This window comes from Fukomys damarensis, unplaced genomic scaffold (genome assembly GCF_012274545.1).
Source record: "Fukomys damarensis isolate Sample0158 unplaced genomic scaffold, DMR_v1.0_HiC HiC_scaffold_5, whole genome shotgun sequence".
Classification (NCBI taxonomy): domain Eukaryota; kingdom Metazoa; phylum Chordata; class Mammalia; order Rodentia; family Bathyergidae; genus Fukomys; species Fukomys damarensis.
Genome location: NW_022900917.1, coordinates 15732558 through 15751633, shown reverse-complemented (window position 1 = coordinate 15751633; position 19076 = coordinate 15732558). Strand labels below are relative to the sequence as shown.

At 41.9% G+C, this 19076-nt stretch overlaps 1 protein-coding gene across 3 annotated transcripts in view; it reads left to right on the top strand.

Moving 5' to 3' along the window:
* The window catches only part of Vps13b (vacuolar protein sorting 13 homolog B), a 675222-nt gene that overhangs the window by 638786 nt on the left and 17360 nt on the right, over positions 1–19076 (top strand). For all 3 annotated transcript variants that reach the window (XM_033759979.1, XM_010619560.3, XM_010619559.3), the window contains exons 55-57: positions 9276–9394; positions 13304–14112; positions 18415–18591. In XM_033759979.1, the coding sequence (XP_033615870.1) occupies positions 9276–9394; positions 13304–14112; positions 18415–18591 (1105 nt within the window). The remainder of the gene's footprint in view (positions 1–9275; positions 9395–13303; positions 14113–18414; positions 18592–19076) is intronic.

Sequence of the window (19076 nt, the reverse complement as noted above, 5' to 3'; positions counted from 1 at the left end):
TTTTTTTTTTTTTTTTTTTTTTTTTTTAGAAGAGTCTTGCTACACAGTTCAGGCTGGGTTCTGAACTTACAGTACAGTCTGGGCTGGTCTCAAGCTCACTGCAGTCCTTCTGCTTCAGCCTCCCAAGTGCTGAATTACAGGCGTGCTATACCATGCCTGGTCCCAAAATACTTTGATCACTGCAAAGGTTCTAAGATTATGAGGGCAGCAATTTTCTTATTTATTTACTGATGAGAGGTTTGAGGTTTTAAAAGCAATCAGCTAGGTGCCTTACAGCTAAGCGATCAGGCTGGCACTCACATCTGCTCACATATCACCTAGTCCTGTTCTTACACCAAGCTAGGGTCACAGGTTGTCCTCTAAAGATTTGCTTTGGCTCCAGGTACTGCTGCCTGCAAGGTCATCAAAGTACAGGTTTTTTAAAAGTTTTCTAATTTCCCCCTCCATGACATGTCATTGCAGAAGGTCCCAGTGTCATAGTCATGGCTCATTCCAGTGGTGACTACAAAACTTTCTTCTTACTCTAACTGAAAGCACTCCCGGTACCTCTGCTCATGGGTCCCTACCTTGCCCTGTGCAGTGGCGCACTGTATTGAGCTCCCCTCCAATACAGCCACACTCTGGCTTTTAGCAGCTTCCACACTGTCCTGTAAGTGCTCGCTTAACCAGGCCAAACATTTCTGGTTCCTTGAATCACTGTTTCAGTAACTGTGATTTACAGATCCATCACCACAGTTACCCTTGTGTAAACACACCAGTGTGCTATGTTCCCTTTTTAAAAATCTGGCAGCTGGAATTACACACAGTATTCCAAATGTGGTCTACCCACCTATTACCTCCCTATGCCTCCACTAATAAAGTAGAAGATGTTTTAATAACATATTCAGATCATTTGTTATTATTAAACTTGTGGTCAACCACATCCCCCAAATCTTTATCATATGACTAGCTATACAGTTGACTTTTTGAACCTAGTGACAAGATTTTATATTTATCCCTGAAAAATCAGGTCTTATTGCTACTGGCCTAGTCCACTGTGTTGAAATTACTTTTAAAAAACTGTTATGCTGTCATCTAATATATTAATATCCATGGTAGCATCATTTATAAATGTTGTATGCATGGATTCCACGTAGTCATCCAAGTAATTAATAAAGATGTTGAACGTGATGAGGAATCACTGGGTATTTCCCTCGCATCTGGGTTCAGTCATCCAGGAACAAGCCCAACTATTGTCATCTAGCCCACCGTTCTTCAATTTTAAAAATGCATGTAAAATCACATTTCAACTAAATTGAATACGATAGCTCTTGTCTATAAGAATGTCATGAGATATTTCCTAAATGGTTTAATGAACCAGGAGGCAGATATGTGCTTGGTCCTTCAGTGCACGTCGCATGGAGGTAACCCTAGCCCTGGTGCTAACAGCGCCAAGTCGTCATCTCCAGAGCTGTCTCTAGCCTTCATGCAGGAGCTTTCGCATAGAAAAAAAGCTGTCAATCAAAGTGAATATCAGCTTCAGGAAATGTGTAGTGCAGGTACTTTTGGCTTCTTGCTTACTTTTCTCACCTTCCCCACCCCTGTACCAGTTCGTCAGCAGCAAGTTGGCACCCACCTCCAAATGTCTGCTGAATGCCCTGGTCTAGAGTCTCCTGCGTGTTTACAGTCTGTTCTGGCTGAGTCACAACTGTTTCCAAAGATACTCAGGAGTAAGAATTTCTCTTAAATGTTTTCTTTTAAAGCTTACATGGGAAAAATTACATCCAGAATATCTACTCTTTTCTTTCATCCCTATCCAATGTTTTCTACTTTATCATCTTAGAAATTTAACTCCCTTCTTATCTGCTCTGGGAGATCTAATTCATTGCATAACTTTAGCTACTGTCTATCACCTAATCACTCCCAAATATCTCTCTCTGCCTCTTGAATTCCTCCTAAGCTCCAGTTTTCAGCTACCCACTAAGCGTCTCATCCTGAAGGACCCACAAACCAGCACTTCAGACCCAAAGTGTCTAAAATTAAGACAATCATTTTCTGGACACCAAATCAACTTTTCCAAGAATCTCTGCTTTATTTAATGTCATTACTATATCCAAATACAAAATCCTTAAATAATATTGATAGAAGCTTGTATTGAATGCCTGTTTTATCTCAAGAACTCTAAAGATATTATCACTAATCCCTATATCACATCCATTAAAAGTAGATGCTACCTGAAGCTCAAAGAAGTAATCTTGTGCTGGGTTAGTGGACCTGGGATTCAAACCCAGTACCATCTGGTTTCTAAGCCTGACTTCTTTCTACTGCATCTCCATGCCTCCCTTTTCTCTCTGTCCCTACACATCTAGTAAATCACCAGGTTCTGTTAGAGATATCCCAGGAATGTCTCTGTTCCTTCTCATTCACCAGAATCTCCTTCGGGCCTTTGATTCATCATTTATCAGTAGCCTCTTAAACGTTCTCTCCATCGTCAACCTCTCTACCATCTAGTCATTATCCATCACTACTACCATTGTGTTTACTAAAATATGGAGTCCAGAAGAGAGAAGGCTCTCCAGTCCAGAACACCAGGGAGACATCGGCTGAGGCCAGGCTACATCTCACCCCTGTCTTCCCACTGCAGGAAAGGGGTCTGTCCCTTAGCACACATGGAAATCTCTTCTTCCTTCCCTTCAAAGACTAAGTCTAGAATTATTGTATCTCCTGGTTTTCCTACTTCAAATGCTATTTTACACATGGTGTACGTGGAGATATATTTAGTAAAGTTTAAACTTACTTCTTCCCAATATAGGAAGTGACATTTTTTATGAAAACTAAGCCTTAACCAAAAGTCAGCTGAACAACTAAAATGCCTAATGAACATGTCTTCAGACCATTTTAGATGCATCAGTTCTCAGGATAAGATAAGTATTGTACTGTCTTCAACTTAAAGATTCAAAAGTGGGAGAGGAAACTATCATCTTTTATCGTTGTAGAAAATAGAATTCCTCTGAGCGGAGAAAGTTATCTTTAGAAAAACACTTGAATGGACAATTTGGGCTGTAGACAGTTACCCAGGAAGGGCTGGGAGTAAGAAAAAGAAATGGATAAGCTCTCCCACCTAAAAAAGGAAGTAAAAATTTGAGGTAAGGTAAAGATGAGTTGGGTAGAAGAAAAAGTTGAAATAATAGAGGAAGAGGTCCAGGGATTTAGCTCAATGGCATTGTACCTGCCTCAAAAGCACAGGGTCCTGAGTTCCGTCCCTGGTTCCAAAAAAGGAAAAAGCAGAGGAAGAAGACCCAGCAAGATGTACCATAATGGGGACTGCAGCCCAATAGAAGAGAAGATCAGTGAAAATTGGAGGAAGGACCAGCTTAAAAATCTTGATAATAGGGGTAAATATTATTTAATTTACAGTGCTGCTGGGCTTTAGAACTTCCTCATATCTCCAGATCTTCACATATAGCCTATTAAGAGAAAAGAGACAAAGGCTGGATGGAATATATTCCATTATTTCCTTGTGTCACCATATATATATCTGAGTCTTTTTTGTTTGTGATTGTAGCTTAAAATAATACATTAAAGGCCAGGGGTTTAGCTCAGTGCCACCACCTGCCTCACAAGCACAAGGACCCAAGACTGATGCCCAGTACCAAAAATGATGATAATAATAATAATAATAATAATAGTAATAATGTATTAAGCAGAAGAGAGGGGGACCTAGGCCTCAAATAGTCTTCATAACAGGTGAGATCAAACCTCTGATCAAAGTGCTCCTACACAAATTCAAGTGACCAAACTCAGGAGATCCTCCAAATATGTTTTGTGGTTAAACAACCAGTGTTTTACTATGTGGTGCCTAGATCCTTCTGCACACACCCACTCATAGTACCAGTGCAAAGTGGAGAAAGTGCAGTAGAACTAATGGTGGCATTGTGTAGGACTGCCTAGGCCATTCTTCAATGACAGACTCCCCAGCTCAGAAAATTCCCTTGGCCATCAACTGTTTAATTTATTCCTTTTCCCAAATCTCTGTCCATCCTCCCTGGTGCTAAACAGTCACTGTATCACATTGAAGTCCAGTAATTCTGAGGAATGATCGGGGTTGATATGACTTTTTTTGATCTCCAGACCTAGGAGCTTATCTGCTCCTCCTGTCCCTGCTGTTTTACTGAGCAAGATAGTGGTAATAATCTCTCCATTGTAGAAAGAAAAAAAATGAAAAACATATGCCTATAGAAATTCTGAATTTTTTTCTGACCATATTCTGTAGGGTTTATACCCTGGAAACAAGAATTAGTCATTGAGCCCTGCTTCTATTCTTGGAAACTCTCTTACCATTGTTCTTCAGGTTCCTGGATTGACCTTCTATAACAGTAACAGCAAACCTTTTAGCGCTTTCAGTGATATAAACAACCCACTGTGGCATGTGTGCCATAGGTTCACCACTGCTGTTCTGAGAGATCCTCCTCGGCCATTTGAAGCTTGCATCAAATAACAACATTCTCTATCAGTCTAGGTCTGTGAGTATATAAGGCAGTGGTAATTTCTCAAAAATCAAGTAGTCTTCTTACCTATGTGATCCCAGAGAATTCCATATACCAGTAACTATATCCTGGGTCCTTTTTAAGACATATTTCTTTATTGTCTTGCTTCCTTCCTCTCTTTCTGGATTTAAAAGAATTTCTTTGGGAAATATATAACCTTAATCTGAATTTGATTCTCAATCACTTTAAAAAGTTTTAACAGTATGATGCCTATAGTTGGTCCTAAGGCTGGGTATTATTCTGCATTCATATTCAAAGGCTTTCAGTTTTATCTCTTGCTCTTTGGACTAGTATGACAAAATGTCGTAGTATAACAAAATGTGGCTTAAACACAACAGGAATTCATTGCTTACTGTTCTGGAGTCGAGGAAGTCCAAGATAAAGTTACCAGTAGATTGGGTATCTAATGAGGCCCCACTTCCTGGTTTGTGTGTGACTGTCTTTTCACTGTATCCTTACATGGCAGACAGAGTAGGAGACTTTCTTGGACCTCTTTTATAAAAACACTAATCACTTCCTAGTAGTATCATCTGGCAGGATTAGGATTTCAACAGGGTTAGGGGGGAAATGCTCAGCCATATTGGGTTTAAAAACATTTCTTACTTTTTCAAGGCCCAGAATTTCTTTTTTTAAAACATTTATTTTTTTACTCTAGAATAAGGAAAAACAGCAGATGATTACATACCTGGAAAAATTTTGATTTTACAGAATTTTTAATAATTATGCCTAATGTGGAGGGCCGAGAATTTCTAGACTCTATTATCTTTTATTTTTATTTGCAACCTGACCCATTTCTTTCCTGAGCTCATCTCTTATTTAAAATACATTATTAGATACACCCTATACCAGCTAACACACACACTACTGATGTTTTGTTTTGGAACATCATCTTCTAGACCTACAGATTTATTATGTTTATGCTTTACCTCCCAAATAATCTCAGGTAACAGTTTTTCTAAATGCCTTTGACATTTCAAAATGAGGATCCTCATTTTTGTCACTTTCAGTGGCCATTTTTATGTTATGACTCTTAAGCCAGGACTTCGTATTTTTGGTTTTTGCTGGAAACCTACTTCTGTTACAAATACACACACATTAGTGGTAAAAGCTCCCCTAAGCTCCCTATAACAATCCTAGGTTTATTCCTTGTTCTTGCTGTGTAGCCAGGTTTGTTGTTAAGAGGCTCTGTCCTACATGATCACTCAGGGACCCAGCCTCTACTCCATCATCTATCATCTGCCTCATTATAACCACCCCAGAAACTATGGCTTCAGACAACAGTGATGATACTTCTTAGGATTCTGAGAGCTGAGTGACTTCTGTAGAGGGAGGCTGGGATCACCCACACAGCTGCCTGCAGCAGGCCAGCTGGCTAAGGGATGGGTTCAGCTGGGAAGTCCATCGTGGTGCTCGTCACATGGTGCTCCTCTTCTAGGAGACTAGGCCAGGATCCCTCACATCACAGCAAAAGGAAAGGCCCAGTAAGCAAACTTTTTTCAAGCTTCTTATTTGCTGACATCATGTGAGCTGAAGAAAGTCACATAACTGATTTCAGTGTCTGTATAGGAAGGGGCTGCATGCTGGGCGTCGTGGCACACGCCTGTAATCCCAGCACTCAGGAGGCTGAGGCAGGAGGATTGCTGTGAGTTCAAGACCAGCCTGGGGCAACAAAGTGAGTTCTAGGTCAGTCTCAACTACATAGTGAGACCCTGTCTCAAAAGGGGGGGGGGCTACACAAAAACATGGATATTGGGATGTACAAATAATCATGTAACAAGCAGTGTATCACAAATATCAGAGAAGCATTCTGTAGACTTTTTCTTTGCAATTTAAATAGTATTTTAGGCTTTATATGAGCATAGCAATGTTCCAGGAAAGCCATATTTTCAGTAACAGCACCAGATTTGGTCCACCACTGGCCTGGACCTGAAAGCCTTTTACCAGCCTCTGCAACAGGAAAGAAAGGTGGCTCTTTCATGCTTTGGAATGGAAGTAACACCTGTCACTTCAACCATTTAGCCACTGGGCAAGACTAGTCACGTGGCCATACCCAGCTACAAAAGGGTAAGAAGTATAATCCTGCTCTACACGAAGGAAAGGGGAGCTGGACAGTGGTGAACACTGGAAGTCTGTGCTACAGGAGCCAGCTTTCAGATGTCCATTTAGATCATCTGCCTTTCTGTACTGAGTACCAGGCACTAGTTCAAGTCCTAAAGACAATGGACATAAAGCTGTTGTATTTGGAACTCATGGAGAGACCAGGATGGCTGGGACCCAAGCAGGAGAACCCTGGTGTACACCTCTTCTCTGGAACTCTTAGCTTTGACTCACTATTTGTGCGCAAGGTTTTTTCACCAGCTGGGAGGTAGGCAATTTTACCTTCTCTGATAGCTAATTCTTTGTGAGTGCTGTTAGGTATTTTTCAAAGAACAGATAGAATGATTGAATGTTAAAACCATCAGAACAAAACAGGTATTTCCTCTACATTTCTGGGGTCCTGTGTATAGGTGTCTAATTTCACTGTCTCCCAGGTACCTAGCTCCCTAATCTCCGCAGCTGCACTATACAGAAGCTTAGAATGGAGCGTTGTAATTTGAGCCTTTGTGAGTTGTTGTACCTGTGAGAATGAACAACGAGAGGCACCATGAGTTAAAACTCTGTTCCTTCTATTCTTGGCATTGAGGCAAAGAGACACCCAGCAAAATCTCTCTCAAGAGTCCAAGTATGGGTCCAGAAGAGGCACCTTAAAGGTTTAGGTTAATTTTCTTGTTTTCAAAAGTCCCTAGGGCATTTAACAAAAACCATCCATTTGTTTTTTATGATCATAGAACATTTAAGTATCCCCATTTCATCATGCCAGAAAGTTACTCTGAGAATGAACAGAAAACTATTTCCTGTGTTATGATCCCCTGTTACCCTCCTTAGAAGAATGCTAGTTCTGTATTTTAGGACTGTGCTAAACCTGCGTTATGTACTGAAGTTATGGTCAGTCCCTAAGAAAAGGTGACATCGATGGGAGCATAGAGCCCTGAAAAGCTTTATGCCAAATGAATAATACCGTTTGTTTTCACCGATCAAAAAAGTAATAAGCCAAGGGGTGGCCTTTATAAATGAGAATATTTCTCAAAGAATCTTCACTCTGTTTTATTAGATTTGTGAGCTGTGCCATTGTAATTCCAAATTTTATCATAGTCAAATTCATGATACAGAATCTTTTCAAACATATTTTTGCAAAACAATCCGTTTGAGAGATGTGTCCATAAAGAATACACATACAGTGAATTGATGCATTCTTGCTCTCAAGAATTTCATAATCTAGTGATTGAGTCAAGTCTGTCTATAAACAGCCAAGTAATATGCAAACAGTAAAATTGGTGAAATTTGTAATGTATGATTTGTGTGCTTTTAGAATATAGGAGTAGGTGTCAAACCAAAGAAGGGAATAGAAAGACTAAAGAATATCTTCATGGAAGAAGGTATCCTTTAATCTGTATGTGAAAGAAACACAGGGTTTTGAAAGGCCTTTTGAGGAGAAGAAAGTGTATTCTAGGCACAGAAAGTGGTGAGAGACAGGCAAGAGCCTAGGCTAGAACAGTAGGCAGACAGAGCTTGGATGATCTGGTCACAGCTGAGCTGCAGGGGGGCATAGAAAGAGGAGACAGAGATGACATCCGTGTTCCCTGGATGCTAAAGATGGACAGAATTTCTGAGGGAGGAACCACTGCACAGAAAAGAAGCCCAGCGACCTCCAAATTGCTTCCACACATGATTCTGTGACTCTCTTCCTGTGGGTCTGCTTAGACTCTGGTAACTCTGTGGTCAGAGTTAGAATGCCTGAATTACTTATCAAGCAAGTACCTAGTTTTATTACTTTGTTCAGGAGTTGTCAGTCTTCTTTATTTGCTATCCTAACAATAAGGGTTTTGACTTGGACTGCATTGATATTGCAAATCATCAGAATTAAAATTCCCAGGCACAAGGAGGTTCTTGCCCCGCCCTCAGGTAATCCTGGCTGTGAACATCATGTTCTTGAAATTGTTTTTCACGTAGTTCTGCTCTGTTTTCAAGTATTTATCCATTTAAGCAACATTGGTATTTAATGCTGAAAGGACATCTGTTCTGCTGGACTGGCACCTGGCTTCCGAGATTGAACTTTTTTTTTTTAGGTTGGTCGACCTTCATATGGTAGAAAAATTAGTCTTGACTCTAAGTAAATTACTTTATCTAAAATTCTTCCTACATGTTATGTATGAAACCTTGGACTTTATGACATGTATTATTGGTGTATTTAGGGGTATGTGTTTTTGTGGCCAGCATGGAAGGTCACCCCTATAGTAATAAGTCAGTACTCAAAAGCCTGAAAACTTTTCACACCTTGCATTTCAAGTCCTGAGTTTTAGCATTTTTTCCACAGAGATTCATATGTGTACATAAGGCTGGCCCCATGGCTGGGCTCCAGCTCATGCAGAATTATTTGCCAATTCCAAAGAAGCAGAGAATGAAGACACTCATGCCCCGTCATCCATCATTTTTGTCCTGTGAATCTTACAGCTGGATATTGAAAAATCTGGATTTGATTTTTTTCTTCTTTTCATTCCAAGTCAACTAAGTAACCTGTACACTTAGATATAAAGAAATATAACCAGGAAGTGTTTGTGGTATTGAATCAGAACATGAGACATTTGAAGTCAGCCATTTCAGTAGTGTTCCTGTTTCTTTTGAATAAGATTCTGAACATTCTCTTTCCAGGTTGTGTTCCTTACTGGCTTTGGCTATGTATATGTGGACATTGTCCATCAATGTGGCACAGTACTCATCACTGTGGCCCCCGAAGGGAAAGCAGGGCCTATTTTAACCCATACTACCAGGTAGGTATAATTATTTTCCCAGTAATCGTACAGTAAGCTTTCCCATTATGAAGTTGTAAACCAATTATTTACCATTCCTTGTCATTCTCCTATAAATACTAAAGCTTTTGGTCGATCACTGTATAATCTATAATTGTGCATTATCTTTCCTGAGTCTCCCTTCCAATTCCTCTATGATATTTAACAAACTACCTTACAAGAAAAGATATGTATCTGGGGCTGGTGATTTAGTTCAGTTCTGCCACCTGCCTTGCAAGTGCAAGATCCTAAGTTGGATCCCTGGTACAAACAAAAAAATGCAATCTAGATATGAGTCTTAGAACCATACCCTTATTTCTATATCCCTATGGAAACTTAGTAATTAGACTTAGCAATTAGAGCTATACCAAATGTAAATATACCTATTAGAGCCACATTTTCCCCATTTGACCCAAGAAGTTGCTGTCAGATTTTAAAAAGCATGAACCAGGCAAAGAATTAATATCCTTAATTTAAAAGAACTAATATTGCTCAATAGAAATAATATAATGGTATCTGTCCCTTCCTTCCGAAAACAAGGGAAAAGATATGAGTAGAAAATTCTAAAAGAGAAAATATAAATAATCAAAGAGATACAAACTTGAATAAGATATCAAACTAACAATGATGTTCTATATACAGTCCTGGTGGAAGTACGAATTGGTGCCATTTTAAAGTTAAGAGAACTTTAAATCTCTTTGGCTTGGAAATTTCACTTTTAAGTGTTTTAAGAGTTTAAGAGTTAAGGGAATAATGTAAGAAGTGGGCAAAGATATAGAGTACACTGAAGTTTATTCCACTGTTGATTATAACAGCAAAATTTCAGAGTATACATGGTCATCACGTGTATAAATGTGTCATAAATGCTACATCACAAAAAATAGATGTTGCAGAATTTTAATGAAGGAGAAAAATGCATATTATATAAAGTAAAGCAAGCAAAATATTGAATAGGTAAATATACCGGTTATATGCCATCTAGACATACAGAAACGCAAATACATATATATGAATATATTTACATATAACAAAGATATGTAAAATTCTTAGCAATAAGACTGACAAAAGGCTGAAAGGAAATAACTAATACTGAAAGGAAAAGAAATAATCAAATTGTTAATAGCAGAGCTGCAAGTGTTTATTTAATTGTTTCTGTATTTTAATTTTCTTTTATAACATTCATTTTGTGGTCATAAAAATTAATTTAAAACATAAAGTAATAATAATGCTAACTTTCATGCATTTGTCTTAAGCCATCTTTAAAAATGTTCCTTGCTTCTCATGTATGGCTAAGAACTCATTAGTTTGGATCTGGACAATTTGAACTGTAGTATTTCAAACAATTTTAGATAGAATGTTTTCTTTGCTCATAAGTGTTTTTTTTTGTTTGTTTTTTTTTAATTGCTGGGAATATGGCTCAGTGGTTCCGGCACCTGCTTTGCAGGCACCAAAAAAAAAAAAAAATCCTAGTATAACAAAATTAAAGACCAAATTTTAAATTGTATAGCACAAAATTTCAAGCCTACCCAACAAGTTTAGAAGCGTTTAAATCTTAATGACAATAGACACAACACATGGGAGGTACAATAAGAGCAGTTTGGGTACTTGATTGTACTTCCTTGATTCATTTATTTAGCAAATGTTTTTCAAGTCCTTACTGACACCAGGAGCTGTTCTAAGAATGGAGATGTATCCATGAATAAAAACATCAGAACCCAAGCCCTTGAGATTACTTTCTCATAGACATGGAATCAGAATGAGGGTGCACCAGAGAATAAACACAGTTAAAAAGGAAGCACTAGGTACAGTAAAAGGTCAGCATTCTACAGGGATAAAAACAGCTCAGTGAGGAGGGCCAAGAGTGACAAAGCCTAGGGACAGGGAAAGTAGTTTTAAGGGAAACTTTCCAAAAATGCTGCCATCTGAATAGAGACTTGAAAGCAGCAAGGTAATTCTGAATGTGGTCTTCTGAGAAACACACTTCCAGACCACAGGCCTAGCTAGCCCAAGGCCAAGAGCAGCGTTCCTGGCACAGTGGCATCCAGAGCAAGGTAAGGTGGAGTGTATGGGTGAAGTGGAGTGGTGTGGGTGAAGGTAAGAATACTGGTGGGTGAGGCCAGAGATCTACAGGCAGAAAGGAGGGAGACACATAGTGTGGGGCCTTGGTGGGCCATTGAAAGAGTTTAGTTTAATTCTAACTGAAATGAGGAAGTCATTGGAGCATTTTAAGCAGAGAAGTTCCATGTGTCTGTGTTATGTAGACTGGAGAAGTAAAGGTTGAGGCAAGTAGGAAGATTATTAGAGAAGACTAGATTATTAGTTATTCACTGGCTTAGACCACTGTGACCTCAGTGGAAGTGATAATATAGTCATATCCTGGATATAGTGGGCTTTCCCAGATACATTGGATAAGACTTTAAGAGTCATCAGGGGTGACCCCCCAAATTTTTGGTCTGGGCCATGCATGCCTGTAATCACAGCACCCAGTAGATGGAGGCAGAAGGATCACAATGAGTTTGAAACCAGCTTGGCTACATAGTGAGTTCAAGGACATCCTAAACTACATAGTAAGACCCTGTCTCAAAAAAATAAACCAAAAAAATGTCTTCCTTTTCTTTCTTCCTTTTTTTTTTTCCTCCTTTTGGTCTGAGCCACTGGTAGGATATGGTCGCCATTAACTGAGATGGGAAGGACTGTGTGGGTTAGTGGGTAGGATCAGAGGTTGGAGTACAGCCATGGTGAGCCGAGATGTCTTTCAGACATGTTAGCGACCCTATGGCCAGGGAGTTCACTACAACAGGTTGAAATTCAGAGGGCGTTCTGGGCATCAGTGCGTGGATGGTATTTCAAGCCATTAGCCTGGCTGACACCCCCAAGAAGTCCAGTGGAGATGGTGAAAAGATCTCCAAGGCTGAGCCATGCCACTGTCAGTTTCAGGGTTCTGGGAGAGAAGGGATTCACATCAGTGACTGATAAGTGATCAGAGAGAGAGAAGATCTGACAGCAGACAGGTGAAGAAAGTGCATCTAGGAGGAGGGAGTTGCTAACAATACCAAATGCTATCAGTGACTTGAACAAAACCCTGAAAGTCCATCTTTTACTTTAGCCAAATGGAAGTCACTGGTGACCTTGATGAGAGTTGTCTAACCAAACTGGTGAGGGGCCCAAGGCCTGCATGTAGCAAGCTTTGGAGAAAAAGGAGGGAGAGGAATAGGAAAAGATGTGTGCAGGAAGCACTTTGGAGTTTTTATATAAAAGAATCAAAATGAATGGTGACTACAGAAGAAAGTGGAGTTATAAGAGGAGTTTTCTAGGATAAGAGAAATCAGCATGTTCACAAGCTGCTAGTAATGAAGAAAATGATGGTGTAGGACAGGAGTGAGTCACTGGAGTGATGGCCCAGTGCAGGTGAGCGCAAAGTGCTGGAGGGCACTTTGGAGAGTCCCTGAGGAAGAGCACAGGGGCTCCGCTCTAGAAAGGGGCCAGGAGCCAGGCATGCTAGTGGGGTGCAGTGATAGTGGGGTTTGTGCTGACCTCTCCCGCTTGCCTATTTCAACTTAAATCTTAGTTATTTTATTTATCTTTCTGCCTTGCAGTCATCATGACAAAGAATTAGTGTACAAAAACGAGAGGGATTTGTGAGTAAAAGCCTGTTGTTGATAAAGGAAATACTACAGAAATATGACAAGAACTTTTAATAGTCCCATTGGGAACATTTCCCAATACTGTTGCAGTGTGGCTGGCTCTGTCCCGACACAAGTTGAGTCCTCATTTGTCTTGTATGAGAATCTGATATCCCGTCAGGTGTCTAATAAGGTACTGTCATTAGAAATGAAAGAAGAAAAACAGGAAAGTGGGAGAAACTAATGTTCTCTTCCCTGTCTCCTCTAGAACTCTGGAGAAGATGGTTACCTTTAAAGTATTCATCACTCAGTTGAGTGTGGCAGTGTCCGACGACCTCACCGACCACAGAGCATCATCTGAACTTCTGAGGCTCACTCTGGATGATGTTTTTCTCCACATGGCACCTGTGGCTGGCGCTCTCCCCGGAGAAGAAGAGCCCGCTGCAGCACTGTTCCATCTTTACTCTATGGAGATCTGCTGTGGGGACCTACAGTTGGATAACCAGCTTTATAACAAGTCCAATTTCCACTTTGCTGTCTTGATCTGTCAGGAAGAAAAAGCAGAGCCTACTCAGTGTCCCAGAGTGTCAGATCTCCTTGTCTCCAGCAGAGACTTAGAGGAATACAAGGAGAATTGCTTTATCAAACTTTGCATCACCTTAACTGAGGGCAAGAGCTTCCTACTCAGTGTCAGCGAGCTCAGTTTTGAGCTGAAACCTGCCCGGTTATACGTGGAAGACACATTTGTGTACTACATCAAAACTGTGTTTGACACCTACCTTCCTCACAGCAATCCAGCCAGTCACCCCTCACAGCTCTGTGGAGGTGCCCGGGTCCTGCCCCTGCAGGTGAGACAGCACGCCAGGGCCTTGGTGAACCCGGTGAAGTTACGGAAACTGGTGATACAGCCAGTGAACCTGCTCGTCACCATCCACGCTTCCCTCAAGCTGTACATAGCCTCGGATCACACTCCTCTCTCCTTCTCCGTGTTTGAGAGAGGCCCCATCTTCACCACCGCGAGGCAGCTCGTGCACGCCCTGGCCATGCACTACGCTGCAGGAGCTCTTTTTAGAGCAGGTGAGGACAGAAGCTGAGAGTCTGTGGTGAGCTAAAGCCTGAGCAAAATACCATGCTTTGGGTAATGCCTTATCTGTGACAAGGCATAAGGAATCAGTTGGTGGACAGAGACACACATGGGCTTCACAGTTAAGCAAAACTGGATCTAAATGTAAACTCTGCCACTGTTTGATATAGGGCCTCGAGCAAGTTATAGAAGCCCCTGATTTTCAGTGTCCTGTCTAGAAAGTGGGTTTTATGATTTTTGAGAGAATCATATGTCAAGTATCCAGCGTTTTGCTTGGCACTTAATGAATATTCAAGCAATGGTAGCTGTCATATTTTAGCTGTTAATATAACTTAGAATTTAATTCAGTTTAGCAAACATTTTTAGCACCTTGCAGGCATAAACTTAGCACACTAGTGCAACCAGGAAAACTAGCCCAGGTCTTCAGCTCCAGTGCCTAAAAGAAATGCAGTTCAGAGGCACAAGTTTTCTTCATTGCTGTTTATGAATAGCTGTAGGTGAGAAATTCAGAGGATTTGTGTGCTCCTAAAATGCACACAGAGCCCTCTGCATATACTGAGCAGCACCACTGTCCAGACAGACCTTAAAGAAAAGACTGTTGCTGTCTCAGCCTCTCTACAGAGCTGAGCCCAGAGAGGAGAAAAGACCCTGCTCATCCTTCCCACCCTTTCTGCCAGGTAGGTGGCCTCCTGCAGGCCGAGGGCTGCTGTTTCTCAGGGCTCAGTGGGAGAGGTAAGGCTTCCCTTTCCACTCTGGCTGGAAATCTGCAAAGGACAATTTAATAAGTGTACAAAACCTTATATGGGGAGTAATCTGTGTTAAGGATTGATTGTTAGGGACCATGTGGTCTCCGAGTACAGCAATCAGCATCAAAGTGTGTGTTCCTGGGCCAAGTTCACTCTAAAACAGTTTTACTTTACTATTCTGGCCTTTGTTGTCCCAAAAATTCAAGCAGACACCACCACCCAGAGCTGTTGGTCTCATCAGCACCCTCCAGGAAAGAACGTGGAAATGTGAGTTTCTGAATCTGACAAGGGTGAGATCTCTGTTCTGCTCTCTTTGTGATCTTGCACTTGGTGAATGAATGCATTCCCATTAATGATTCAGACTATAGCATGAAAAAAAAAAGGATCATGTTATCATTGGTAAGGCACCAGTAGCTGCCATTTTGGGAAGATTACATTCTTCCATAATTAAATTCATAGGGTTAATAGGGCTATCCAGACTCTTACATAAAATAAAATGACAGGATCAGAGAGGGCTCTGCCAGTCCTGTTTTGATAGCTTACCTGACAATGAAGAAAATGCTTCCCTCTTACAAAGAAGTCATTTAAAAATAAGTAGTTAACATTTCAAATTTAATAGATGGGTATATTTACAAACCATTCTAGAAATGTACCCTTTTAGGTAATTTTACTTTTAACATGAGAAGCAGACATGTAGGTTACTGTGCTCTGATCTGAGGCCAGGGGAGGAATAAGGTTCTGTCCGGTCACTGCATGGTGCCAAGGTGCTGGAAGCACCCAGCTGTGTGCTGAGCTCGAAGAGAAACTCCACCTGTGGCCCCAAGTGACCACGGCCCCTGCAGCCTGTGTGCTAAAAGTGATCTCTTTGTTTTGTGTTTTTAATGAGCTTTCACAAGAACATTCTGTTTGGATTTTTAGTAATTCATCTAAAAATCCTCTTGGTGTCCCAACCTCACTATATACAAAGACACGAAATTCTAGCAGAGAGCCAAGTTTTTAGAGCTTTTTGGAAACTCTGTCCCTAAAAAATCTGCGATTGTCCCTAGGGTGATCCTTACTTCCCCATTAAAGCGCCTGTCTTGAGCTAAAAAAAAAAAAAAAAAATCTGTGGTCGATCTGAAGACCTTACTGAAAGAAAGTAGCTGTTGAAGGAATGGGAAATGGAAAGACAGCCTGAGGAGAGAAGTCTTAAGCGAATAGAGCAGCATTCTTACAGAGGGGAGCGCTGCCTGGGGCTGAGGGGTTGGCACTGGACTGAAGGAGAAGTGCCTGACTGCAGTGGTCCTAATCACCTGACCGCATTTCCAGAAAGTCAGTAGAGTCCTTTGAAGAGGTTTATAGACTAGTTAACGATAACTAGAAATGAATATGGGTTTGAGGATTTCCTGAGGTCCCTATCTACCCGAAAATTTCAATATTGTGGAAAGTCAAACCGGCCCTTTGTCGGCAAACTTTCCTAACACCTGAACCCAAGAGATACACTCTATGTATCTCTAGGACCCGCGTCTGCAGGTTCAACCAACTGCACATCAGAAGTGTTTGAAAAAAGAATTGTGTCCTGATTGAACATGTACAGACATTTTCTTATCACCATTCCCTTGAAAACTACAATGTAAAACTAATGACACGGCATTGGCACTGTGTTAGGCATCGTAAGTGATCTAGAGGTGATTGAAAGTATAGGGAGGGTATGTGCAGGTTGTACACTACATTGTTTTATATGAAGGACTTGAGCATCCTCAGACATTGGTAGGTGGGGGAGTCCTGGATCCAATCCTCCCCAGATGCAGAGGGGTGACTGTTTGCTTGTGGAGGAAAATAAAGAAGGTTTTCTGCCCTTTTCTGGCCAGTTCAAATGCTACTGGAATGCAGCTCTGGTCCACAGATAGCCCTCCCATCCACCAGTGGCTGCAGGTATCAGAAGTCATAACCCAGAGGATCCCAACACAGCCTCCATCTGGGTATCAGCTGGAGTCCTGCTGCCCTGCCCTGGAATTTCATTGAGAGGGCTTTGCTTGGCAAGAGTGACTCTTTTCCTTTAAATGTGCAGTCAGAAAGAAGGTTCTTTAGGAGAGGTTCTTCAGGTGGAACCTCACATTGATTCCAGGCTAAGGGGAATCTGTTTTTCTTTACCTCCAGAAAAGGGAGAAAATTCTGCATTCTCCCACAGCACCCTGCCTGCTCCTTGCAACCTGGACTTATGGAAGGGCAGGGTAGGCTTGGAATGAATTAGGCCTCCCTGGGTTGGACAGCCAGCCTCCATGAGCACTCAGGAGATTGTGGGCAGAGAGGAGTGTCGTGCTGGCTTCACCTCTGCCCAGAGCAGCCCGTGTCCAGCTGGCCACTCAGTCACGGCTAAACTGAAGGAGATGATGACACTGTCATCACAGTTGCAATGAGGACTAAATGAGTAATGCGCGGCCCCATTTGGGTTCTTCATATTCTGGAAATTACTCCACCTCTGACCTAAAGCCTACTCTAACTGCTCCTCATGTTCTGGAGAAGGGAAATGGGCTCAAAATCCATGAAAGTCCTTCTGTGCATGGGCTGGGGCTGAGGACCCTTCAGGACCCTGGCCTAGCTCCTGCACTAGTGCCTTCCAAATCTCTCAGGTCTTCCCGGCCTGAGAATCTCTGTCACAGGACTGTCCTCCAGAAGCCAGCTGCTGAGAGATGGAGGCTCCCACACAGGACTTGTCCCCATGGCCTTAGCACTAAAGGGCCCCAACATAGGGCTGGGGAGGTCAGTGGATTCCCGGAGGAGGTTGCCTTTTCAGATTCTTCCTTTCTTTGGCCCTTAGCCCCTGCCTGCCCTGCAGTCCCTGGGCTCCCAGCCTGCAGGAGGGGCCGGCAGCCTCATTCCCATGAGGCACATACTGTAATCAAGCCTCCAAGCAGGCGGCTCCTGGCAAGCACAAGCTTAACTAGGAAACCAGATCCACAGCTGCCCCCCGGGACATGGCAGGGAACACTCCCCTCACACTAACCCAATCAGTGTGTCCCTGTCACTGGTGTTTACACAACCAAAGCTGGGGCTGAGGGAGAGTCATTTGTCTGGCTCTAGCTCTGCTCCAAAGGAAAGCACTCAACTTGGTCGAATTGGGAAAGATTAAAAATAACTCCTCTATGCTTGTCAGAAGTTTGCATCCCCCTTGCAGCACTCCATTTAGCATCTGGCCTCTCCCCAGGTCATACAGCTTCTCCTGCTGCTGCCCACTGCCCCAGCCTGCCCATGAGCACCTGCCCAGGGCTGGAGGAAGTGTCCCCAGCACATGGGTCTCTGCTGCCACAGTGCACGAGGCTTGGCAAGGAAGTCATATTAAAGCCATTTGTGAGGCTGCCAGAGGATTGCTTTGATTTATAATGTATGAAAGTTCACTATTTATGAATTCACAGTGAATGAGTTACTTCCCGTATTTTACTCTGAAGAAGCTTATTACATTCTCAATTCTACTGTGCAAAATGAATTGCAGGGAAACTGGGCCGCTTGTTACAACTGGTGAAAGTACACACACCCGGCTTCCGTAATTCTCACTCTGGTCCGTTGCAGGCTGGGTGGTTGGATCCCTGGAGATCCTTGGCAGTCCCGCAAGTCTGGTGCGAAGCGTGGGGACCGGCATTGCCGACTTCTTCAGGTTGCCCTATGAGGGGCTTACCCGGGGCCCTGGCGCCTTCGTGAGCGGTGTTTCCCGAGGGACGACATCCTTTGTGAAGCACATTTCCAAAGGTAGCTATGCTGTTCCTTGTGCTAATGCCTCTTCCCATTCCTTGCCTGTTGTACTTTTTCTCTGTAAAAAAGTTTTGAAGATTTGAATGCATCCACATTGCCTCTAGCTTTGTTTGGCTTGTTAGCTTGCAGTGAAATATTGGTTTGGAACAAAGCACATATATAATGTCTTATGTTTTAAACAGATCACTGGTTACTGGTAGTGTGTGAAAATGTTTCAGAAACTTCAGAATTTTAAAACTCCCTTTGGGAAAACAAAGATTGGCTCAACTGTTATTCCATGTGATAAATATAGAAATATTAAAGGTGTTCAGGATTTCTGCTAAACATCAGAAATCCTACACTGTGTTGCTTCATTATATTTTTTTAATGTAGATACAGTTGTCATAACTTTCTTAAAGATTTGGATACGTTTTGACATGAAAACTGATTTAAAGGTGAACAGGCCAACTTTTCTCTAAGCATGCTGCGTAAACAGTGCCATC